General features: G+C 43.1%; 1 protein-coding gene across 1 annotated transcript; it reads left to right on the forward strand.

The window, feature by feature from the left end:
- The first annotated feature begins 9,759 nt into the window (after positions 1 to 9,759).
- LOC311124098 (E3 ubiquitin-protein ligase LNX-like) lies at positions 9,760 to 24,848 on the forward strand. The gene is made up of 2 exons (XM_084198311.1): positions 9,760 to 9,907; positions 23,260 to 24,848. The coding sequence occupies exon 2, from the start codon at positions 23,391 to 23,393 to the stop codon at positions 23,826 to 23,828; it is 438 nt and encodes a 145-aa protein (XP_084054437.1). The 5' UTR covers positions 9,760 to 9,907; positions 23,260 to 23,390; the 3' UTR covers positions 23,829 to 24,848.
- Positions 24,849 to 27,264: the final 2,416 nt, after the last annotated feature.

The raw sequence follows: 27,264 nt of genomic DNA on the forward strand, positions 1-27,264 counted from the left end.
AGTGGTCTAAGGCACTGCTGCGCAGTGCTAACTGTGCCACTAGAGATCCTGGTTCGAATCCAGGCTCTGTCGCAGCCGGCCGCGACCGGGAGACTCATGGGCGGCGCACAATTGGCCCAGCATCGTCCAGGGTAGGGGAGGGAATGGCCGGCAGGGATGTAGCTCAGTTGATAGAGCATGGTGTTTGCAACGCCAGGGTTGTGGGTTTGATTCCCATGGGGGGCCAGTATAAAAAAAAAAATGTATTCACTAACTGTAAGTCGCTCTGGATAAGAGCGTCTGCTAAATGACAAAAAATATGTAATGTAAATGGTTAAGGTTGCTGGTTCTAATCCCAGAGCCAACTAGGTGAAACATCTGTTGATGTGCCCTTGAGCAAGGCACTTCACCTTAGTTGCTCTGGATAAGAGCGTCTGCTAAATAAATAAAAAAAAATAAAAAATTACAATTGAAAAGTGAGAGACAGAATAACAAAATGCATGTCAAAAATGTTATCAGTTGATTTGCATTTTAATGAGGGAAATAAGTATTTGACCCCCTCTCAAACAGAAAGATTTCTGGCTCCAGCTGTCTTTTATACAGGTAACGAGCTGAGATTAGGAGCACACTCTTAAAGGGAGTGCTCCTAACCTCAGCTTGTTACCTGTATAAAAGACACCTGTCCACAGAAGCAATCAATCAATCAGATTCCAAACTCTCCACCATGGCCAAGACCAAAGAGCTCTCCAAGGATGTCAGGGACAAGATTGTAGACCTACACAAGGCTGGAATGGGCTACAAGACCATCGCCAAGCAGCTTGGTGAGAAGGTGACAACAGTTGGTGCGATTATTCGCAAATGGAAGAAACACAAAAGAACTGTCAATCTCCCTCGGCCTGGGGCTCCATGCAAGATCTCACCTCGTGGAGTTGCAATGATCATGAGGACGGTGAGGAATCAGCCCAGAACTACACGGGAGGATATTGTGAATGATCTCAACTCAGCTGGGACCATAGTCACCAAGAAAACAATTGGTAACACACTACGCCGTGAAGGACTGAAATACTGTATACATTTGATTCAGTACATCACTTTGTTAAAAAATAATAATTTTCTTACCATACAATATTTTATGTATAGAAGTAATGTCCATTACTATTTTTACTGTATGTATACGTTTGTAAGTGCATTTTCCCTTTTTGTAGAATTGCAAGACTACCACATGAGGGTGGAAGGCCTGCTATGTTCTCCCAACAGCAAGAGGCTCTCATTGTTGATATGGTCCTTCAAAACAATGCCATCCACCTGCGTGAAATACAGCAAAGAGTTGTTGAACACAATGTAAACTTTGAAGGAATCAACAGTGTCAGCCTTTCTACCATTGACCGTGTCCTCCAGCGCAACAGGGTACGCATGAAGCAAGTGTACAGAGTACCCTTTGAGCGCAACTCAGAAAGGGTCAAAGATATACGATTTCTGTATGTGCAAGTAAGTGTACACTCAGACACTTTCAGCGCTGATGCTTACAGTACAATGCTATGCTACTAGCCTACTGTTACTGTAAACTGCACTATATTGTAGTGTATGTAAATCAGGAGTGCAGAAGTCTGTCTTTCTGTATCACTTACTAAACTACATATTTATCTATTTTAATATATAGAGTGTTTGAATTGGATTCCATGGAAAGGCCCCATGAATACATTTTTGTAGATGAAGCAGGGTTCAATTTGGCGAAGAGGAGAAGGAGCGGCAGGAACATAATTGGCCAACGTGCCATTGTGGAAGTCCCTGGCCAGCGTGGTGGCAATGTCACCCTTTGTGCAGCCATAAGTAATCGTGGGGTTCTCCACCGTCATGCAACCCTGGGGCCATATAACACTGAACATCTTCTTACATTTCTGGGTGGTCTTCGGGATGTTTTGTTTGAGCGTGAGCAGCAGGATCATCAGCAGGCAGTGCATCCTGTCTCTGTCATGGTTTGGGACAATGTCAGATTTCACTGTGGTGTCCGGATACACGAGTGGTTCAACATCAACCAGCGATTCATAAATGTTTGCCTTCCACCATACAGCCCTTTCCTCAACCCAATATAATAGTTTTTCTCTGCGTGGCGGTGGAAGGTCTATGACCGAAACCCATACACCAGGGAAAATCTCTTACAGGCAATGGAATTGGCCTGTGGTGACATAGGTGTGGAGTGTTGTCAAGGCTGGATCCGGCACACCAGAGGGTTTTTCCCCCCTTGCCTGGCAAGGGACAACGTTGCCTGTGATGTGGACGAAGTATTCTGGCCGGAACCAGCACAAAGACGTGATGCTGAGGCAGAATGAATCTCTCATTTACTTTTTTTTTTTTTTCACCTTTATTTAACCAGGTAAGCCAGTTGAGAACAAGTTCTCATTTACAACTGCGACCTGGCCAAGATAAAGCAAAGCAGTGCGATAAAAACAACAACACTGAGTTACATATGGGGTAAATCAAAACATAAAGTCAAAAATACAACAGAAAATATATATACAGTGTGTGCAAATGTAGTAAGTTATGGAGGTAAGGCAATAAATAGGCTATAGTGCAAAATAATTACAATTAGTATTAACACTGGAATGATAGATGTGCAAGAGATGATGTGCAAATAGAGATACTGGGGTACAAATGAGCAAAATAAATAACAATATAGGGATGAGGTAGTTGGGCGGGCTAATTTCAGATGGGCTGTGTACAGGTGCAGTGATCGGTAAGGTGCTCTGACAACTGATGCTTAAAGTTAGTGAGGGAGATAGGTGTCTCCAGCTTCAGAGATTTTTGCAATTTGTTCCAGTCATTGGCAGCAGAGAACTGGAACTGGAACTTTGATTTCGCAGTTGCACAACATTTTTGAGTGTACTGTAATGTGCTTTTCATTTAGAGTTTTCTTTGTTCTTTGGGCTTTTGCAGTTGGACTACTGTATTTTTATGCAAGCGCTGAATATACAGACATTCAATACTGTATTACTTGCAGTACTTACAGTATACAATGTATTCACTGTACGAAGTTGTGATTAATATACTTTCTGTTTTAATTGCAAAATGCATTTACTATATATGATCAATAAAAAAATCTGTAACTACATGCCCTGGACGCTGTGTTCTCCATTTTTTGATGTAGTGTCTAATGAACGCTCTGTAGTGTTTATATATTGACTGGCTGTGTGTATGATCTGAAAGCATTGTTTGATTTTGAGCACAGATTAAATGGTTTTTAGGCGATTGTTTGATTTTGCCAGAAGAGTCAGGGGTTTTGTGAATGTAGTTTGAAGATTTGGTTTTGTGATTAAAGTGTTGAGAAAATGGGTGAAGGTTTCAAGAAATGTGTCTTAGCAATCGAGAAAAACTAATGTGGTGGGGAGGGTAAGGCATTGGGATAGAGGTTAACGTTGGTGATAAGGCAAGGATAAGTACAGCCAGTATAACTGGTTTCTCTAACAGATATATCCCATGTCCAGCACTAACACTTCACCTCCCTCCTCCCTGTCATACATCAGGTCATACAGGGGTCTTCATGCTTCTCTAATTGAGACTCCCTCCTCACCCTCAGCCCCCCCCCCCTTCTCTGTCTTCTTTAAATGATCACATTAGTTCTGCAAGACTGAGGTGCGTTGCGTCTCCGCGGTGATAGAGAGGAACCTCGTTCTTCTTGGTGACCTTCCTCCCGCAGTCTTCCTCTTCAATATTCATGCTAAGGGGAGCATTAGCATTGTTACCATGAACAATGGATGACCTATGGGGGGAAGAGAGAGCCGCTGGACCTTTCCTAGCCACTAGAGAGAGGGTCAACAAGGATAGAGAGATAGCTTAGATGAGGGAGAGGGAGAAAGAGAGTGCCCTAGAGAGAGTGAGAGAGAAGAAAGTAAAAGAGAGAGAATCCTAGAGAGATATTGGTTTCACCTGCATCCTAGTGTTTGTATACTATCCTACAGGGCAACAAGAAACTCAGCAGAAATGAAGCAGAGGATAATTTCACTCCTTTTAATAGATCTGTCTGGAGTTTAGCTGCACAACTCCCAGAGTTACAGATAGTGTGAAAGAGCCCGGTTAGTCTCACAGTGGTATAGCTCCCTATCGCATTACCCAATACTTCCCTGAATAAGATACATTTTCATGCCCATTCTGAACCGTCCCTGGACAGCCGGCATGGACACAGATAGTGATGCTCTATTGTTACTACAGTGTAATTGTTTCTGAGCCACAGAGAGGGGGAATAGAGAGGGTTGGAAAGAGAGTGTTTGCTAGAGCTAGAGAACGACAGGGAGAGAGCAGAGGGGTGGTTCCTATCTGGATCCCAGCAGGTGTGTTGATAGGGGTGACAGTAGGTCAGTGAGAGGGAGGGGGGAGGGCAGGACCCTGTCAGACAGTAGTAACATTATCACTATGAAGTCTAATTTCACACCAACCGATAGAAGACACAGCAAGGGCTCAGAGGAGCATCTGCAGTGACAGTAGCCACAGCTACATCTGTTTACGAGGAATACTGAACAGAATATTGAATATATTGCACATTCTCAGGAGCTGCAAATGTAAATCCAACCCTAGTAGGGACCTAATACCTTGATAGCTGTTGTATGTTACCAAGCCTGTAAACACATTATCACTGAGCATCCCTGGCCCTGTACAGGAAAGGAGAGGATGGATGGACAGAGTGATAGATGACAGCAGAAATTGTCACTCAGCAAAACAGAGCTGTTAGTTCATCAACACTCACAAAGACCCTCATCTGCCCAATTGGCTGCTGGGTGGGCTCAAAGCCCCGGAGATAGCACTGTGACAAATACCCTGCTGTAGACTCCTATTCAAAGACTGACCAGAGGGAGAGAGCGAGAAAGAGAGGGGGAGAGAGTGAGAAAGAGAGGGGGGAGAGAGAGAGAGAGAGAGAGAGAGAGAGAGAGAGAGAGAGAGAGAGAGAGAGAGAGAGAGAGAGAGGATGAGAGTGCAAGAGAGTTTGGTCCCATTTTAACCTCTTGATGATCAGACATTTTTTTTAAATTTTCACCTAAAATGACATACCCAAATCTAACTGCCTGTAGCTCAGGACCTGAAGCAAGGATATGCATATTCTTGATACCATTTGAAAGGAAACACTTTGAAGTTTGTGGAAATGTGAAATTAATGTAGGAGAATATAACACATTAGATCTGGTACAGTGGGGAAAAAAAGTATTTAGTCAGCCACCAATTGTGCAAGTTCTCCAACTTAAAAAGATGAGAGAGGCCTGTAATTTTCATCATAGGTACACGTCAACTATGACAGACAAAATGAGAAAAAAATATCCAGAAAATCACATTGTAGGATTTGTAATGAATTTATTTGCAAATTATGGTGGAAAATAAGTATTTGGTCAATAACAAAAGTTTCTCAATACTTTGTTATATACCCTTTGTTGGCAATGACACAGGTCAAACGTTTTCTGTAAGTCTTCACAAGGTTTTCACACACTGTTGCTGGTATTTTGGCCCATTCCTCCATGCAGATCTCCTCTAGAGCAGTGATGTTTTGGGGCTGTCGCTGGGCAACACAGACTTTCAACTCCCTCCAAAGATTTTCTATGGGGTTGAGATCTGGAGACTGGCTAGGCCACTCCAGGACCTTGAAATGCTTCTCACGAAGACACTCCTTCGTTGCCCGGGCGGTGTGTTTGGGATCATTGTCATGCTGAAAGACCCAGCCACGTTTCATCTTCAATGCCCTTGCTGATGGAAGGAGGTTTTCACTCAAAATCTCATGATACATGGCCCCATTCATTCTTTCCTTTACACGGATCAGTCGTCCTGGTCCCTTTGCAGAAAAACAGCCCCAAAGCATGATGTTTCCACCCCCATGCTTCACAGTAGGTATGGTGTTCTTTGGATGCAACTCAGCATTCTTTGTCCTCCAAAAACGACGAGTTGAGTTTTTACCAACAAGTTCTATTTTGGTTTCATCTGACCATATGACATTCTCCCAATCCTCTTCTGGATCATCCAAATGCACTCTAGCAAACTTCAGACGGGCCTGGACATGTACTGGCTTAAGCAGGGGGACACGTCTTGCACTGCAGGATTTGAGTCCCTGGCGGCGTAGTGTGTTACTGATGGTAGGCTTTGTTACTTTGGTCCCAGCTCTCTGCAGGTCATTCACTAGGTCCCCCCGTGTGGTTCTGGGATTTTTGCTCACCGTTCTTGTGATCATTTTGACCCCACGGGGTGAGATCTTGCGTGGAGCCCCAGATCGAGGGAGATTATCAGTGGTCTTGTATGTCTTCCATTTCCTAATAATTGCTCCCACAGTTGATTTCTTCAAACCAAGCTGCTTACCTATTGCAGATTCAGTCTTCCCAGCCTGGTGCAGGTCTACAATTTTGTTTCTGGTGTCCTTTGACAGCTCTTTGGTCTTGGCCATAGTGGAGTTTGGAGTGTGACTGTTTGAGGTTGTGGACAGGTGTTTTTTATACTGATAACAAGTTCAAACAGGTGCCATTAATACAGGTAATGAGTGGAGGACAGAGGAGCCTCTTAAAGAAGAAGTTACAGGTCTGTGAGAGCCAGAAATCTTGCTTGTTTGTAGGTGACCAAATACTTATTTTCCACCATAATTTGCAAATAAATTCATTAAAAATCCTACAATGTGATTTTCTGGATTTATTTTTCTCAATTTGTCTGTCATAGTTGACGTGTACCTATGATGAAAATTACAGGCCTCTCTCATCTTTTTAAGTGGGAGAACTTGCACAATTGGTGGCTGACTAAATACTTTTTTTCCCCACTGTAAAAGATAATACAAACACAAAAACATACGTTGTATTTTAATTTTTAATTTTATAATCTTTAAAATACAAGAGAAAGGCCACAATATAATATTGCAGTTTAGGCGTAATTTAGCAGTGTGTGTGCAAAGTTTCAGATTGATCCAGTGAAGAATTGCAATACTGGACTATTTTGTATCAAGTCTGCCCAAATGTGCCGAATTGGTCAATTGATACATTTTCAAGTACATAACTATAGAGAACATACAAAAATGATATGGTAATACAAAATGTAAGTTTACACACTCACAGAAATGTCATACATGATGGATCATTAGCTTATACACTAATTTTTCAAACATCTAAATGGCCGGGAGGGGTGGGTGTGGAGGTTAGGGGTTAGTGGTTAGGGGTTGATTGAGCCAGTAGGAAGCTAAGGATGATTAGGTAGCCACATAGTCTTGTAACAAGTGCTGTGAGTTATTCAAAACCCTTTCCTGCAGTTAAATGACCAAATCGCCCTCTAGTGGCCTCATGGGTGGAATGTTATTAATATTTTTTATAATTAATCAACTTTACATTTACATTACATTTTAGTCATTTAGCAGACGCTCTTATCCAGAGCGACTTACAGTTAGTGAGTGCAGAAGATCTGTTGTTTCTATGTCAAACGGTTTTGATATATTTCAGTCTTCTGTGATGTATATAAAGTGTAATATTGGGATGCAAACTCAAAATTGAATACATTTCAACTCTATGTCTGACATGGTACAGGTGTCATCTTTTTTTAAGCCCATAACCATGTGTGTGAGGTGTATACTTTTGTTTCAAAGTAGATTTGTTTAAGACTACCAAGAAACATTCTGTGTGACCCTGATTTAGCCCACTGCAGTAAGGTTTTAAATGACCTCTGAAAGTCAGGTGTTTGTTTTAACTCCTCCCAGGGGGGCATTTGGCTCCTGTTGACTACTAGAGGAAGGAGTCTGCTCTATTGGCCCTACAACACCTTTTCCACTCTCCCATCCATGTACTACTGACCAGGCCCCCAAAAAACTGCTTTGCTTCAGGGTAAAGCCAGCAGAAGGATGCAGGGAGATATAGCAGAGAAATTATCATATTTAAACACATGCACAGATGGCAGCTCATTTACACACAGAGACACTTACACAATCAAATGTGATGTATAGATGCCATTCTCACATTCCGGTTAATTGGTTTATGTCATTAAACTCCACTCAATGGCTGGATCTGTTATGTAAAGAGTCTGGAAATATGCATGAACACTTAGAAAGGATTGCTGTGATCTTGCCAGGCGACAACATTACTTTGAGGTTGGACAAAGGGTCACTATGGTGGCGCACCACAGTGTTTGTTTTGATGTTACGTGCCTGCATGTGTGTGTGTGTGTGTGTGTGTGTGTGTGTGTGTGTGTGTGTGTGTGTGTGTGTGTGTGTGTGTGTGTGTGTGTGTGTGTGTGTGTTGTGTGTGTGTGTACGTGCATGTGTGCTTGAATACGGTCATCTCTGAAGATTTCCTTTGTTTTGGGCTGTTTTAACGGAGGAGGATTTTTGATGGATTTAGAGATGCTGCTGTAAATTAAATTGGGTTTCTGTACCACTTCTGTCCTACTTATTTGGCACCATATTACTTCCTGGTGCGATAACCCTACACACACACACACACACACAGATAGATAGATGTACACAGGTCGTTTTTTAAGCACAAACATGCCTACTTTTATTTAACCACTTCCATTAACTTAAGGGACTCCAGAGCGGGGAAGCTGGCAAAAAATACTGAATGCAAATTGTCTGACTGAAGGATACACTTTTGCCTGTCCAATGCCAGCCCTATTCCAACCGCTGTAATAAAAGAAAACATTGACTAGCTAGCACATACAATAGAAGTGTGTGGGGTTTTAATTATCCCAGGGCTAGCAGCTGAAGAGCCTTCAGCCATCTCAGTCAATTATCAGATGTTTCATACTCTGACTCACGATTAAATACGTCATTAAGTCTCAAGTCTCTGCCTGTCTGTCTCACTGAAACACCTGTAGGTGGCTCATGTTCTGGGTTTACAGAGAAAACTGTTATGTAGGCTATGCACGAAAACCACAACAGAAACTTAGGATAGCAGCTGTTTTTTACACACATAGATAGGTCATTTTGTGGGTTGAAAAAAGGAACCATTGTCAGAAAGCAGGAAAACCACAAAAACACAGGAAGCTGTCCAAGCACCTGGTGTAATATCTGTGTTCATCTGCATTGTACACACACCTCAACACACACTGCGGTATTGTTGTCTAAGCCTTAGCCATGTGCACTCTGTCTCTCGTTAGCATAGCTGCCATTGTGTTATTTGCTTCAGATTACGAGGTGATAATTTGCCTTGTTCAGGAACATGCTAGAACAGTCTGCCTCTGTAGTACAGTAGTGGCCATGTGACTCAGAGAACAGGATTGTGTTATGGTTGGTCTATTGTGTGTGTGTATTTCATGTTGTGTGTAGGTGGTATGCAGTCCGAGCCTGCCCAGCACAGATTTAAGAGCTGGAATGAATCTGTAATATCCCTCATTATCTGACAATAAACAAAATCTTTATCTTCTTGGTTGTGCGTTGTTTAGTTTTATTTCCCCCCTTGCACCCCCACCCTCCTCTCTCCCCCAGCATGTCACAGCCTCCCTCCCTCCCAGAGCAGGTTTGGCCACTTCTTTGTTTACCTCTGCTCTGGTCCCGCCCCTCTCTGCCACTTCCTGGTCACCTGGACCAGCTTCCTGACGTGAGCAGCAGGCTCTGGGTCGTCACAGCACACCCACAAGTCTCTGACTCTGTTCTGTTCTCTGTCCCAGAATTCCGACAGGACTGGCAGCCGGCTAACATTTCCGGCTAAACTCCACCAGCCAATCAACAGGCGCTGTGACCGGGACAAAGTCCTTTGTCAGTTCACCTACCTACTCTCTCTCTCCCTCCCTCCCTCCCCCTCTGCAGCTCTAGAGTTACACCCTATTTCCTAAGTATTACCTGTCCAGGTGAAGCTACTTTGCCTGAAGTGAACATCGCTCTGTGAGTCCTGCAAGCTCTTGTCCCTGTGGTCAGAACTGTACAGACTCTCCTGGATGTTGTATCACTGTTACTTATCTACACAGCTCTGAAGGTTCAAGTTTGACTTGCTACAGTAAGTAGGAGTAGTCTACTTGACAGTTTGTCTATTGTCTCATACGTCTGTCTGTGTTGTACTTGCATTTAAGATATTCATTTGAATGCGACTTGCATTGTGAGTTTGTGTCTGAATGTCAGACATGTTCTCCTCCCTATGTTTTTCATGTGTCTGTAAGTGTCTGTAAAGTAACTTATGCATTCAATCTGTGATCAGTGACCTGAACCTTTGAGATGGTGTAACTATGTGCTGATCCAGACAGACTCTGAGCCATTAGAGCCGCTCCACAGAGCTCCATGGCTGCCTGCTCCTCTGCTCTGCCCTGAGCTCTGTTGTCCGAGACTGGGCAGTCAGATTTAGAGGTCTGGCTCAGAGAGAGAGAGAGAGACACCAGATCTGTGGAGCACCAGATTTTTTTACATTTTAGTCATTTAGCAGACGCTCTTATCCAGAGCGACTTACAGTTAGTGAGTGCATACATTTTCATACTGGCCCCCCGTGGGAAACGAACCCACAACCCTGGCGTTGCAAGCGCCATGCTCTACCAACTGAGCTACAGTGTCTAGTAGACACTCAGCTCATAGAGATAGAGAGGATAGACAGAACCTTGATGGACAGGGTGTAGATTTGTTATATTTGTATTTGATATATTTATATCTTTGGGAAGCCTCTTTGCTCGTATCTAAGTTGTTTGTTTACGGAAGGTACTAGAAACAGCTGTACATGCAGTACCCTCTAGGCTAGTGTTCCTTAGATCTCCACCACCTGGCTAGATAAGGATGAACGAACTAATAATAATAATAATAATAATATGCCACTTAGCAGACGCTTACAGTCACGCATGCATACATTTTTGTGTATGGATGGTCCCGGGGATCGACCCCACTACCCTGGCGTTACAAGCGCCGTGCTCTACCAGCTGAGCTACAGAGGACCACTACTTATGAAGACTTTATTTCCTAAATGTTATATTCACCAGTTTTTCACATTTGTGTTTTCTTTCATCAAAAATTATTGCTTATGGGTGTTTAAAATATTGCTGTTCACCGATTTTGTATTAATAGATTTCATGTGTTTTTTTGCAAAACACTATATATACATTGTTTATCTGGAATGGAATGTTCTTATCGCTTATATTTTGACTGTGATATGTGGTTGTCGAACTTAGCTATCTTAAGATTAATGCGCTTACTATAAGTCGCTCTGTAAAAGAGCATCTGCTAAATGACTAAAATGTCAAATGTAAATGTTTTACATACAGATCTCATATTACTGTATTGAATTATTTTTGTAAAAATCTTTTTTAAATATTGATGTCACAAATGTATCATTTGTACACTTCTTTATACATTTGTTAGTTGTTTGTTACATTTGACTATATAAAACCTACAGTCCTACTTATTTCTCTGAGAGTTCGGATACAGTATATAGCGTTTAGCAAAAAACATGATTATTTGTCTCTCTGAAATGAAAATACATGTCTGTCATTGAATAACCCCATGCCATGATTAGATAGTGAAAAAACACACCTATTTAAATTTACTCATTTAGCAGATGCTCTTATCCAGAGCAACTTACAGTTAGTGAGTGCATACATTTTCATACTGGCCCCCCATGGGAATCAAACCCACAACCATGGCATTGCAAACGCCATGCTCTACCAACTGAGCTACACAGGACCAATCGTTTTCAAAATGTATTTCAACAATAAAAGCTAATTTACCAACATTTCTGAAAATGTATATATAGGAATGAAATCTTCTTATGTACACATATCTAACTCATATTATGTTGCATAGGCTAACCTACATCCTTCATGGACCGAATGTAGGTCTCATCCTGTCCATTACAAGTGTCAAGTACTTTGCATGTGTTGTATATTCTCCTGAGTGGCGCAGTGGTCTAAGGCACTGCATTGCAGTGCTAACTGTGCCACTAGAGATCCCGGTTCGAATCCAGGCTCTGTCGCAGCCGGCCGTGACCGGGAGACTCATGGGTGGCACACAATTGGCCCAGGGTAGGGCAGGGAATGGCCGGCAGGGATGTAGCTCAGTTGATAGAGCATGGCGTTTGCAACGGGGGACCAGTATAAAAAAAAAAATGTATTCATTAACTGTAAGTTGCTCTGGATAAGAGCGTCTGGTAAATGTGTACATACACTTCATATGTGTACACACATCAAACCAAAGTATGGGGTTGTGTGCATGTGTTCTTTGTATCTTGCGCTCAGTGCGAATATATTTTAACTTATCCTGTATCTTATCTCATTCCCATTTTCTCTGTATAGTCGTTATGAGTCACCTACAGTCTCCTTGTGTGTCCCCTAACCTCAACATGTTATGATTATCTGCAGTGTGACACATTAATCATTGATTTGGTTCTTGTCATTCATCAGCTCTATGATCACCAGGGGCCTCATTAATAAATGCTGCGTACGTAGAAATATACCCCAAAACATGCGTGCGCCACTTACTTGGCGTGAGAATGTCCTTACCTCCATGCAAACTTTAGACCATGAGTAAGCACGTTTCTAGTTGTTGAGGTATTGTATTGCAAGCACGAAAGTAAGTATTTTGTGCAAATGGGGGATACGATGATACACTTATAAAATAAAAAAAATAATAATAATAATAACATTTGCCATTAGTGAGAAAGGCGAAAATCTATGGTCTTAATTTTGGAATCTAAAATAATTAGACATAGGAATCTATTTCCTATTTATTTTGTTTTCATAACCATTGCAGAATAATTCCTCACCTTTTCTGGCCGTGATGGGTTCATATTCCCAAAATAGCAATACAACAAATGACCATGTGCATCTCTCATTTAATGAAGCTTACTAGCCTAGTAAATAGATAGGTTATGTATTTAAAGTTTTGCTGTATGTGATCCCATAGGCAGCGCAGTTTATAATACACAGTCGAATTTAACAGGTGAACAGACAGTTGATATTTTACATTGACGTTGGTCTATTTAGGCTATGCTACTACTGTAGCCTAAGTATAAAATCAAATCAAATCAAGCTTTATTTATACAGCACATTTCAGACATGGAATGCAACACAATGTGCATTACAGGAAAAAAATACTAATAAAAACAATGAAAATAAAAACAGAAATATTTACTACAGAACAAATATAATAGGATAAACAACAAAAGAATAACAATAAAAACTGATAGAGTAAAAAGCACCCTGAGGAAAAGCAAAGCTAAAAAGGTGTGTTTTAAGATGTTTTAAAAATGTTAACAGTTTCGTCTCCCCTCAGGTTCTCTGACAGGCTATTCCAAAGGCTGGGGGCATAGTAACTAAAGGCTGCCTCTCCATGCCTCTTGGTCCTAGGCTTTGGGATAGTTAAAAGGCCAGTGCCAGAAGAACTGAGGGACCTACTGGGTACATAACTTAAAATTATGTCAGGCATGACTTTAAGTTATGTACCCAGAAGGTCCCTCAGTTAAACTCACAGGCAGCCAGTGCAGATACCTTAAAACCGGTGTAATGTGTTCTCTCTGTCTAGTCTTGTTCAGTACCCGTGCGGCAGCATTCTGTATGTTTTGCAGTAGATCAATGGCATTCTTGGGTCGACCAGTTAGGAGAGCATTACAGTAGTCAAGCCTGCTTGTAATAAAAGCATGGATGAATCTCTCTGTATCAGCCTAAGAGAGAAATGGCCGCACCTTGGCAATGTTCCTCAGGTGGTAAAAAGCTATTTTGGTCATATTCCTAGTATGTGATTCCGAAATTGAGTTCAGAATCTAAAACAATACCTAGGTTTTTTACCTGGTGTTTTATCTTTATTGCCCGTGAATTAAAATGTGAGGCCAGATTCTCTCTCTGTGCTTTGGCTCCAACAATGAGTACCTCAGTCTTGTCTTGATTTAGCTGGAGGAAGTTGTGAGCCATCCAAGTATTTAAATCACTAATACAGTCTAATAATTTATCAGTGGAGCTAAAATCCTCTGGTGACACAGAAATGTAAAGTGTTGTATCGTCTGCATAGCAGTGAAAATCAATGCTATGCTTTCTGATAATGCTGCCAAAGGGTAACATATATCAACTGAACAGTACCGGACCCAAAATCTAACCTTGTGGAACGCCACATTTGATATGTATTTCCACTGAGTTATGTTCACCAAGAGTGACAGCAAACTCTCGACCGGCTAAATAGGTCCTGAACCTATTTAGAACGGGACCGGAGAGGCCAACCAAAGTACTGTAATTCAGTCCCACATATTTAGGTTGGGGGAAAGGTCGATGCAAAGTTGAATTCAAACGTTCTGCGCTGACTGATCCAAAACAATTTGCCGTTGTTTTTTATTTTAGAAACTGTCAGTCCTTTGCCAAATATAGCATAAGTTACTGCAAAAGATTAAAACATTCTGCCAACACCTCCCAAAAAAATTTGCTAAAATGTGCCATTGCTCTTTCTTTTAGAAACTGCCGTGGCCTAATTACAATAGTTCCAAATTAGTTAAATGTCTGATTAATAACGGGAATGTATGTATGGCGTGCACCACATTTATAAATCTCAATATTTTTAGACATACAGTGGGGTGAACAAGTATTTGATACAATGCCGATTTTGCAGGTTTTCCTACTTACAAAGCATGTAGAGGTCTGTAATTTTTATCATAGGTACACTTCAACTGTGAGAGACATAATCTAAAACAAAATCCAGAAAATCACATTGTATGATTTTTAAGTAATTAATTTGCATTTTATTGCATGACATGATCACCTACCAACCAGTAAGAATTCCGGCTCTCACAGACTTGTTAGTTTTTCTTTAAGAAGCCCTCCTGTTCGCCACTCATTACCTGTATTAACTGCACCTGTTTGAACTCGTTACCTGTATAAAAGACACCTGTCCACACACTCAATCAAACAGACTCCAACCTCTCCACAATGGCCAAGACCAGAGAGCTGTGTAAGGACATCAGGGATACAATTGTAGACCTGCACAAGGCTGGGATGGGCTACAGGACAATAGGCAAGCAGCTTGGTGAGAACTGTTGGCGCAATTATTAGAAAATGGAAGAAGTTCAAGATGACGGTCAATCACCCTCGGTCTGGGGCTCCATGCAAGATCTCACCTCGTGGGGCATCAATGATCCTGAGGAAGGTGAGGGATCAGCCCAGAACTACACAGCAGGTCCTGGTCAATGACCTGAAGAGAGCTGAGACCACAGTCTCAAAGAAAACCATTAGTAACACACTACGCCGTCATGGATTAAAATCCTGCAGCGCACGCAAGGTCCCCCTGCTCAAGCCAGCGCATGTCCAGGCCCGTCTGAAGTTTGCCAATGACCATCTGGATGATCCAGAGGAGGAATGGGAGAAGGTCATGTGGTCTGATGAGACAAAATTAGAGCTTTTTGGTCTAAACTCCACTCGCCATGTTTGGAGGAAGAAGAAGGATGAGTACAACTCCAAGAACACCATCCCAACCGTGAAGCATGGAGGTGGAAACATAATTCTTTGGGGATGCTTTTCTGCAAAGGGGACAGGACGACTGCACCGTATTGAGGGGAGGATGGATGGGGCCATGTATCGCGAGATCTTGGCCAACAACCTCCTTCCCTCAGTAAGAGCATTGAAGATGGGTCGTGGCTGGGTCTTCCAGCATGACAACGACCCGAAACACACAGCCAGGGCAACTAAGGAGTGGCTCCGTAAGAAGCATCTCAAGGTCCTGGAGTGGCCTAGCCAGTCTCCAGACCTGAACCCAATAGAAAATCTTTGGAGGGAGCTGAAAGTCCGTATTGCCCAGCGACAGCCCCAAAACCTGAAGGATCTGGAGAAGGTCTGTATGGAGGAGTGGGCCAAAATCCCTGCTGCAGTGTGCAAACCTGGTCAAGACCTACAGGAAACGTATGATCTCTGTAATTGCAAACAAAGGTTTCTGTACCAAATATTAAGTTCTGCTTTTCTGATGTATCAAATACATATGTCATGCCATAAAATGCAAATTAATTACTTAAAAATCATACAATGTGATTTTCTGGATTTTTGTTTTAGATTCCGTCTCTCACAGTTGAAGTGTACCTATGATAAAAATTACAGACCTCTACATGCTTTGTAAGTAGGAAAACCTGCAAAATCGGCAGTGTATCAAATACTTGTTCTCCCCACTGTACGTAGTATTTTTTTAAATTGTGCATGCAGATATTTCGTGTTAAATTTACGCAACGGTTATAAATGAGGTCGAGGGTTTCTGCTCTGAGCATGTGTGTTTGGAGGAGAAACATGGATCTGTGGAATGTTTTACCTGTGAATAACATGTCTGAACAGCGTGCCTGCCCTTCCCTCTCAGACAACACACTGAGCCTGCAGGCCTGTTGTGTGGACCTGCAGGGGCGTTGGTAACTCCTTGGAGAACCAGGCATACGTTAGTTGAAAAGGCAAACAGTAAATGGGACCTTCATTATGACCACTGTAGCATCCATATTGTGTTCATACTGTTCTATTCCACATATAATAATAATAATATGCCATTTAGTAGACGCTTTTATCCAAAGCGTCTTACAGTCATGTGTGCATACATTTTTACGTATGGACATACACAATGTCAAATTATACTCTGACCGCCCCCCATGTGCTCTATGTGCCTATTGTTTGTTTCGGGGTGAGTTGGTCCTAGAGTTGGTGCTCCGGTACCACTTGCTGTGCGGTAGCATTGAGAATAGTCTATGACTTGGGTGACTGTCTTTGACATTTTTTGGGGCCTTCCTCTGACACCGCCTAGTATATAGGTCCTGGATGTCAGGAAGCTTGGCCCCAGTGATGTACTGGGCCATACGCACTACCCTCTGTAGCGCCTTACGGTCAGATGCCGAGCAGTTGCCATACCAGGCGGTGATGCAACCGGTCAGGATGCTCTTGATGGTGTAGCTGTAGAACTTTTTGAGGATCTGGGGACCCATGCCAAATCTGAGGGGGAAAAGGTGTTGTTGTGCGCTCTTCACAACTGTCTTGGTGTGTTTGGACCATGATAGTTCGTTGGTGATGTGGACACCAAGGAACTTGAAACTCTTTTCCCGCACCACTTCAGCCCTGTCGATGTTAATGGGGGCCTGTTTGGCACTCCTTTTCCTATAGTCCACGATCAGCTCCTTTGTCTTACACACATTGAGGGAGAGGTTGTTGTCCTGGCACCACACTGCCAGGTCTCTGACCTCCTCCCTATAGGCTGTCTCATCGTTGTCGGTGATCAGGCTTACCACTGTTGTGTCATCAACAAACTTAATGATGCTGTTGGAGTTGTGCTTAACCACACAGTCGTGGGTAAACAGGGAGTACAGGAGGGGACTAAGCACGCACCCCTGAGGGGCCCCAGTTTTGAGGATCAGCATGGCAGTTGTGTTGTTGCCTACCCTTACCACCTGGGGGTGGCCCGTCAGGAAGTCCAGGATCCAGTTGCAGAGGGAGGTGTTTAGTCCCAGGGTCCTTAGCTTAGTGATGAGCTTTGTGGGCACTATGGTGGTCTGTTTGAAAGTAGATATTACAGACTCGGTCAAGGAGAGGTTGAAAATGTCAGTGAAGACACTTGCCAGTTGCTCCGCGCATGCTTTGAGTACACGTCCTGGTAATCCGTCTGGCCCCGCGGCTTTGTGAATGTTGACCTGTTTAAAGGTCTTGCTCACATCGGCTACGGAGAGCGTGATCACACGGTCATCTGGAACAGCTGGTGTTCTCATGCATGCTTCAGTGTTGCTTGCCTCGAAGCGAGCATGAAAGGCATTTGGCTCGTCTGGTAGGCTCGCCTCACTGGGCAGCTCGCGGCTGGGTTTCCCTTTGTAGTCCGTAATAGTTTTCAAGCCATGCCACATCCGACGAGGGTCAGAGCCAGTGTAGTAGGATTCAATCTTATTCCTGTATTGACGCTTTGCATGTTTGATGGTTCGTCTGAGGGCATAGCGGGATTTCTTATAAGTGTCCGGATTAGTGTCCCGCTCCTTGAAAGTGGCAGCGCTAGCCTTTTGGTCGGTGCGGATGTTGCCTGTAATCCATGGCTTCTGGTTGTGAAATGTATGTACCGCCACTGTGGGGATGACGTCGTCGATGCACTTATTGATGAAGCCGATGACTGAGGTGGTATACTCTTCAATACCATTGGATGAATCCCAGAACATATTCCAGTCTGTGCTAGCAAAACAGTCCTGTAGCGTAGCATCCGCGTCATCTGACCACTTCCGTATTGAGCGAGTCACTGGTACTTTCTGCCTTATAATAATAAATAATATAATATGCCATTTAGCAGACGCTTTTATCCAAAGCGACTTTCAGTCATGCGTGCATACATTTTTACGTATGGGTGGTCCCGGGGATCGAACCCACTACCTTGGCGTTACAAGCGCCGTGCTCTACCAGCTGAGCTACAGAGGACCACACCCTTAGTTATTATTATTTATTATTATTATTTTTGCTTGTAAGCAGGAATCAGCAGGATATAATTATGGTCAGATTTGCCAAATGAAGGGCGAGGGAGAGCTTTGTATGCATCTCTGTGTGTGGAGTAAAGGTGGTCTATAGTTTTTTTTCCTCTGGTTACACGTGACATGCTCGTAGAAATGAGGTAAAACGGATATAAGTTTGCCTGCATTAAAGTTCCTGTCCACTAGGAGCGCCGCTTCTGGAGTAACATTTTCTTGTTTGCTTATGGCCTTATACAGCTCGTTGAGTGCGGTCTTAGTTTCCCATTCACTATAATGGGGGATCCTGTTTTCTGCTAACAATGCCTGCAGTACCGCGGTAAGCCTTGAACTTCCGTGGCTTCACTTAGAGGGGGCAAGCATTCTCACTCTGAGGATTAACACTGAGATAATGAGCTCTGTGAGGTGCTCCCTGGACACAGGTGTGTCCCCTTTAAATGCTTTGTTGTGCATGTGTGTGCATGTGTTCGTGAATGGAATCCTCAGAGATTTTACTGTTCTATGACACAAAGGGATTGCTTTGGTTAATGAGTTTCAGATACAGAGGACTCTGTGACTGGTTGTTCTTCTGCTGTTGTCTGTCCAGACTACACACGTATTACACGTGTACATTCTGTTCTCTCTATCCTGACCTGTAATCATCACACTTTACCTCTCTATCATCATTTTCTTCTTACAGTTTTTCTCAATTGCTAAAACACTAAAACCCATTGGCTGAACAAAGTTCTCAGTTGCCTGGACTCATTTAGCTAATTATGCAGTCTGTTGTCAATACCTTAAACCATTTCACATGGTAAAACACAATTTGCAGATCTCACTTAGACTTTTCAGCAAAACTCTAAACACATTCTCATTCTCAAAACACATTCTGCACTCTAATGCACATGTCATCCATACTGGTAAACACAAGTGGCAACAATCAAATACAAATAGAGAACAAATGTCATTGATTGAACACAACCACTCAAAATTGATTTAACCTGTTTCAAATGATGCGACACAACCAATATAAGCCAGTTCAGAGAGCAAACAGGTTGTTGAAGGTGGGAAGGAGAAAGTCTGAGAATGGATAGAAGAAACAATGTGAGAGGACGAGGACGAGTGTGTATGCGAGGTGGGCGACGAGGAGGAAGAGGAGGAGGAGGGCAAGAAAGAGGAAGAGGAGGACGAAGAGGAAGAGGAAGACAAAGAGTGGAAATATCTGATGAAATTCAAGCAACAGTCATAGACCATGTTCTTGTCCATGGACTGACAATGAGGGAAGCAGGACTTAGAGTGCAACCCAATTTGAGCCGATTTTCTGTCTTCACCATAGTAAGGACATTCAGAGAAGAGAACAGGTACAGTATACTACTGTATTTTTGTAATTGCAAATTTACTGTACTACACTATATGCAGCTGTTTCAATAGACATTTGTTAAGTTAATCATTGTATGTATTGTACTGCATGAATATGTTTTGTAACTACACAACTACAACTACACCTGCATGCTGCCACATGCAGGTGGAAGGACAGCTATATTCACTCGGGAGCAAGAGGCCGTTATAGTTGGCATGGTCCTTCAAGATAATGCAATATGACTCAGAGAAATCCAGGAACGAGTGATACAAGACAACACACACTTCCAGGGAATCGACAGTGTGAGCATTTCCAAATTGACCGTGTCCTCCATCGTAACAGGATGCGAATGAAACAAGTATACAGAGTACCTTTTGAGCGCAACTCACCAAGGGTGAAAGAACTGTGAGCTCAGTTTGTGCAAGTAAGTGTACATTCAGAAACATTTACTGTAATACAGATTGTCTACAGTACTAACACATACTATGTGAATGACATTACTCTTCAGTACATACAATGTATGTGAATCAGAAGTGCATACAGTAGGCCTAATTGTACTCTACAGTATAGCACTGTCTCTGTTCGACTTACAAAATCCTACATACAGTATATTGTATTTCTACACAGACAATATTTGACTTGGAATCCTTGGACAGATCCCATGAGTTCATCTTTGTCGATGAAGCAGGCTTCAATCTAACAAAGAGAAGAAGGAGAGGCCGAAACATGATTGGACAGCGGGCCATTGTTGAAGTCCCTGGTCAACGAGGTGGCAATGTCACAATCTGTGCTGCTATCAGCAACCATGGTGTTCTACATCACCATGTTACACTCGGGCCATATAACACCCAGCACCTTCTAAGATTTATTGCCAATCTAAGATATATTTTATTTGAGCAGCAGGTTTAAGAGCAGCAGGGTCAAGAGCTAAATGAGAATCCCATTCCCACCTATGTGATAGTGTGGGACAATGTCAGTTTCCACCGAGCTGCTCAGGTAAGGGAATGGTTTAACATCAATGGGCAGTTTATGACCTTGTACCTCCCTCCATACTCGCCTTTCCTGAATCCGATTGAGGAGTTTTTCTCCTCTTGGAGATGGAAAGTGTATGATAGACAACCCTACACCAGAGTAAATCTGCTGCAAGCCATGGATTTAGCCTGTGGTGATATAGGTGAGGAATCATGTCAGGGCTGGATACGGCACACAAGAGGCTTCTTCCCCCGTTGCCTCAGGAGGGACAATATTGCTTGTGATGTCGACGAAGTGCTCTGGCCTGACCCAGCCCAAAGACAAGAAGAAGCACATTGATCACATGTTTACTCCTTTGATTTTTGTCCCTTTTAGTATTGTATACTGTAGTACAGTGCATTGTAGGCTGTATACTGTACAATGGACAAATTGTATGGCCCTGAACATTGTGCTTTCCATTTGTTAACAGTACTGACTGCTCAATAGATTTTGACTGGTTGCAGGTTCATATCAACAAAGAACAAGAATTACAGTATCACAGAGACAAAGGACAAGTTTGTGAGATGCAGGGTACAGTACTGTAAAAATAGGGGTACAAGGAGGAGGAAGAACAAAAAACAAAAGTAGTAATTTCTGATCAATTTTGAGCTACTATGATAGAACATGTTTTCGTTCATCAAAAGACAATGACGGAAACATATGACATTTGTTTTGAGATTAAAAATGTACTTCTCCCTGAGAACTGTATGTTTTGAACAATATGTTTTCTATTTTTCGGTGTATTGTTTACTGACTGCTTGAGAGTGTATATCATTTTGATCACTTTGTTTATGATTTGAGAGCAGTGTTTGATTTTGAACACAGGTAAAACTGTTTTGAGGTGAATGTTTCATTTTGCGAGAGGAGTCAGAGGTTTTGTAAATAGTGCTTGAAGATGAGGTTTTGTGTTTAATGTTTTCAGGAAATGGAGCAAGGTTTCAGAAATTGTGTTTTAGCAATTGAGAAAAACTGTAATATCCTCTTCCTACCCCAAAAGAGAGAGACAGAGAGAGAGAGAGCGAGAGAGAGAGATGTTCAGCTTTAGTGGTTTCTGTCTGTACACTGCTCCAGTGAACCTCCCTCCCTCCTTCTCTTTCTCTCTCTCTGTCCATCTGTATTGAGATGAAAGCTTCCCCTCCTGAGAGAGAGAGAGAGAGAGAGAGAGAGAGAGAGAGAGAGAGAGAGAGAGAGAGAGAGAGAGAGAGAGAGAGAGAGAGAGAGAGAGAGAGAGAGAGAGAGAGAGAGAGAGAGAGAGAGAGAGAGAGAGAGAGAGAGAGAGAGAGAGAGAGAGAGAAGCAGGATAATACAGTCACTTCATCACAGCGGGTAGCTTCAACTTAATTATAGTATTGTTCAGACTGTTATTATTACCACGGTCCTCCTCCCAGACACATACAGCAAACAGACCGAGCTTTGATGACTGTCATAACTCACAGCTTTTCCTCTTAGGCTACTTACGTAAGCCAAGGTCTGTGTGTGTGTGTGTGTGTGTGTTCACAACTAGGTGATGTGTATTGCATCCGTGTTTATGTGTGAGTGTTTCTGGGTGTTTGTGGGCATGCTTGTTAGTGTACAGTATGTATGTATGTTTTGCACCATACAGTCATTGGTGTGCACGTGTATACGTGTGTGCTCAGTTACTGTCAGGTGTATCACCTTTGGAAGGCTATTGAACGTGTCAGTACCTTCTGGGTTCTCACCTGACCCCCAACCACACACACAGATGGAGAGGAGTGCTATAGGTTAAAGAGGACCCTCACACGCTATAGGCAAGGTCATCTCTTATACCGCATGGCATACTTTATGCTCGATTAGTCAATGTCCATTATAGTACTGTACATTGCAGTACATTAGCATTGATGCTCAGTGTGTTGAAAAGTGTGTTCTATTTCTAGGGTTGAAACCCAATAAGGTTAGTGGATTTCAGTTAATGTCATGTCAGACTATGTATAACATAATCAGCCAAAGTGATAGCCAATCAGGCAGGACGACCTAAGAGTTGCTTCAGAAAAAGGGGCCATAGGGTTGCCAACAAGATGGCCGTTGCCAGGGTGACGTGGTTCTTGGATGCCAGTCGTCTCTGCCCATCTGTTCAGGATGGTGTGCCAGGGGAGACCGCCTGACTCTGAGATGACGTAGTGATATTACAGTCACAATTTACCTCTCATGAACACAGCATACTGTGTAAATGTACACATACGGTGAATTCTGAGCGCTATCTAATGCTGTACACATTATGTCCCACACAGTACACATGTACTGAATGTGAATGCAATGTGTAGCCAGAGAAAAAATGAGTTTCTCAGTGGTTCGATATCAGTCTTCTCTTCCAGAGGAGAACATACAAATGAAAAGGAGTGAAATTAGAAAAAAAGTAATTACGGCTGCTGCTGTTCCCACGGTGGCTGTGATTCCTGCTCAATGTTTCACTGCTTAGGGTATGTCAATGTGTGTGTGCCTGTCTGCCTGCTTGTGTGTGTATGCAACACCAAGTTCTGTAGCTCAGATCAGAGAATACTGAGATTATGAACACTGTCACACCTCTCCAGCTTGATCCAATATCCATGCCTCTCTCTGTCTCTCTATACAGCTTCATGGACCTCTACATTTAATGAAATTCACCTGATCCCCCACAGCACCATACCGAGACGCCCTTGTCCAAGAGCCCTCTTCATGAGTAGCTAGGAGGAGTTTGAATTGGCTGAGGTGCCTGATGTTGCCATGGTGATGGCGATGGCATCGGCAGCCCCACCACGACCCCCACCACCTGCCATGATTGGCTACGGCGGTTTGGAGTCCCCTCCCCCTGAGCTGTGCCAGGCGTGCGGCCAGAGACATCTCCTTGAGGAGAACCATGAGTACCTGTACCGAGACGAACTGGACGATGACCTCGTCTGTCACATCTGTCTGCAGCCGCTCATTAGGCCGCTGGACACGCCCTGCGGTCACACCTACTGCCAGGAGTGTCTGACCAGCTTCCTGCTGGAGAGTGACTTCTGCCCCGTGGACCGAACCCCTCTCATGCTGCAGAACTGCCGCAAGTCCAGCCTGCTGGTGCACAAGCTCCTGGACAAGCTGGCCGTGGCCTGCCCCTTCACTGACCACTGCACTGATACCCTGCCCCGGGGGGAGATGGAGGGACACATCAAGAACAGGTAGGTCCTGTACCCCAACACACCTTAACCAACTATGTACTATAATAACACATTACCCCAACACACCTTAACCCACTATGTACTATAATAACACATTACCCCAACACACCTTAACCCACTATGTACTATAATAACACATTACCCCAACACACCTTAACCCACTATGTACTATAATAACACATTACCCCAACACACCTTAACCCACTGCACTGATATCCTGCCCCGGGGGGAGATGAAGGCTCACATCAAGAACAGGTAGGAGAAACACTAAGAACCCTAACATGCATTACACACTGGAAGAGTAGAGTACCCCTACACACTTTTACCCACAATATACTGTAAGAACAGAGAGTGTTCCACACCCACAGTATCCACAGATATTGCAGCACCCATAATAATTGCTGTATGTTTATTAACTGTGTTATGTTTTCCCCATCTGCTCCTCTCTCTCTCTCAGGGCTCATAATGTTGTTGTGATAAAACTGTGTTGACCTCCATTTAACATACACACTTAACATCCCCACCCCCACATCCCTATTGTCCCTGTCCCCACCCCCTCCAGTCCCAGAGGGGGAGAGTGCACTTCCTCACCCTGGTTCTTTCATCTGAACCAGCCCAGCTCCTCTGTTTACATATCATTATAGAGCCAGAGGTTTGGCTGCTCATTGTTCAGAGTCCGGGCTCCACTCTTCATTAGCGCTCGTTAACACTCTGCTAGTCTAGAGGCCCACGAGATAATTACTAAATAACTCCCGAACTATGCACTGGTACTGTACAACAATGTGTTTCCCATAGTACTATAAAGTGATAGTGATTGCATAACTATCTCCTGAGCCTGCAATCCCCTTGAAGTTTACCACCTTTCTCTTCCATTCTCAAATCAAAATCAAATCAAATTGTATTTGTCACATGCGCCAAATACAACAGGTGTAGACCTTACAGTGAAATGCTTACTTACAAGCCCTTAACCAACAATGCAGTTTTAAGAAAAATAAGTGTTAAGAAAGTATTTACTAAAATAAACTGAAGTAAAAAATTGAAAAAGAGAAAAATAACAAATAATTAAAGAGCAACCAAAAAATAACAGTAGGGAGGCTATATACGGGGGTACCGGCACAGAGTCAATGTGCGGGGGCACAGGTTAATCAAGTTAATTTAGGTAATATGTACATGTAGGTACATATTACCCCTCCCTCCTTCTTCAATCTTCATCCTCTGGTGTCCTGGGTCTCCCACTCAGACCTCCATCCTCACTATCTATCTCTCCTAGGCTCTCAGGTTACCTCTCCATCTCTTTCATGATGTGTGAGTGTGATGTAGGTGGGCCAGGGGTCTCTGGGGACCAGCTCCTCTCTGGGAGGAGTCACAAGGTGTTGGAGGGGAGAGGCTACGTCCTGGGGGAAGAGAAGAGGCATGGGGAATGCTCATCCAGCCTGATACACCCGCCTTATAAGGTCTCTACTGGTAGTTGAACTTTGGTTTTGTGGTTGTGCACTTTTTTGGTTCAGTGTTTGTGGTCTTGTGTTTGTGGTTGTGCTTGAAGTCCAGTAATTGTGATTGCGTCCTTGCGGTCCTGCGCTTGATGTCATGCAGGTTTGCGCATTATGTTTATGATGTAGGGTTTATGGTCTTATTTTATTAGGTGTATGTTTATGGTCAGGTGTTTATAGCATGTTTGTGTTGCAAATCATTTTACAGTGAGTTTTCCATATACATTTATAAAGTGCCTTTCCCAGTGAAAATATGTTAACTATTTGTACTTGGATGTTTAGTGTGTGTAGTTGCAGTGCTTGTGTTTAGATTCTTGTACTTGTCTGTTCATGTTTTGGACAGGTCATTGGGTTGCTTGCGTGTTCAGGCACTTGTGCATTGATTTCTCCCATGTTTGGTGGTTCCGTGCCTGTAGCATGGTGTTTCATGTCTTTCAGTATATGTACATGCTGTTAGTTTGGGGAGTGCTGTCTATGTAATGTGGGATTGGAGAGGGATTTGTCTAAATTCAGATTACCATGCAAAAGTCAAGTAAAGAACTTTGTCAAAGCATGAGATGAACGGGAAATTAACAAATCCCTTTGCATGCCAGTGAGTTTGTGAGTATTGGAGAGATTTAGGTCCTTGTTTTGTGTTCTTACATGGTGAGTGTCACAAATGGCACACTATTCCCTATATAGTGGGGAACAGAGCCCTGGTCAAAAGTAGTGCACTATAAAGAGAATATGGTGCCATTTTGGACACAGCCATGACCCAGTGGACATGAAAATAGATTTGATTCTTGTCTGTCCAAATGCATAGGCAGTAATAGGAAATGTGTGCTTGAATGCATGGCTCTATGTGCGTGTATGCTTACGTGCAGGCCTGTGTGTGTATATATGCTTGTGTTGTGTATGTGTTAGTGTGATGTAAGTCCACCTGGCTATGTGTCAGAGGGCTGATCTCTGATCTCTGCAGTGACAGGTGGCCGTTCTGTCCCTGACCTTACTGACCCTGTCAGTTCCTGACGTGTGTGTGGGGGTGTACATTTTAAGGGATACTTCAGGATTTTGGCAATGAGGCCCTTTATGTACTTCCCCGGAGTCAGATGAACTCATGGATACCATTTTTATGTCTCTGCATCCAGTATGAAGGAAGTTAGCAGAAAGTCCGGTAGATGGCGATATTGAGTAGTGTCATTTTACCGTCCAAATACATTGTATGTAGCCGGCAATTAATTCGTATCCCTCATGGACCGGTTCGTACCTAAAACATTTTCCATTCAGGCTGCATAAGCTTCGATTTCCTCTTTAACTTTATTTAATGGCGAGAAGGCAGAAAAAAATATGCATACTTTCCTTATGAAACACCATATTCCACCACCATGCTGGAGTGGCTAAATGCTAATGTTGTGTATCGAAAATTATGCATTCAGGAGTATAATCTATGTGCAGAATTACTGTCTTACCTCAATTAGCCAAATTATCCCTAGTTTGAAAGCGACTGTTTTTCTGGAAGCTGTGCTGTGCCATTTTCCCCAATTTTCCCCCATGGGGGCCAGCCCCCTAGCAATTCGAGTTCTAGCCAATTAGCTTCAGCCCCTCGCCATTTGAGTAACATAATCTCTTTCTCAGCCCCATGGCAACATGTGTAGAATTGCAGGAAATTACCTTTAAAACAGCAAAAAATAAAATATGCGGCTAAGATGAGTGCCTCTAAAAATGTTGGTCACCGACCGCCATTGGCCACGCCCACTGCCACGCCCACCACCTAAACCCCATTTTGATCCAGAAAAAACCCTGCACTTTACTAACCCCTGCTCTGTTGGTTCGTCTAGCCTCAACTACTCTCTTTCTGGAAGACTGTTTGAGACCGGGAACTGAAGAGGAATGGAAATAGGCAAACATTCTTAATATGTGGGTGTGTGTGAAGTGTGTATCTGACTGTGTGTTTGTGTGTATGTGTGTGTG

The sequence above is a fragment of the Coregonus lavaretus genome (assembly GCF_964263955.1).
Source record: "Coregonus lavaretus genome assembly, contig: HAP1_SCAFFOLD_3267, whole genome shotgun sequence".
In the NCBI taxonomy this organism is placed as follows: Eukaryota; Metazoa; Chordata; class Actinopteri; order Salmoniformes; family Salmonidae; genus Coregonus; species Coregonus lavaretus.

Excerpts from the sequence above, each read along its gene's own strand:
- LOC311124098 (XM_084198311.1), top strand. The coding sequence starts at position 23,391 with ATGGTGATGGCGATGGCATCGGCAGCCCCACCACGACCCCCACCACCT.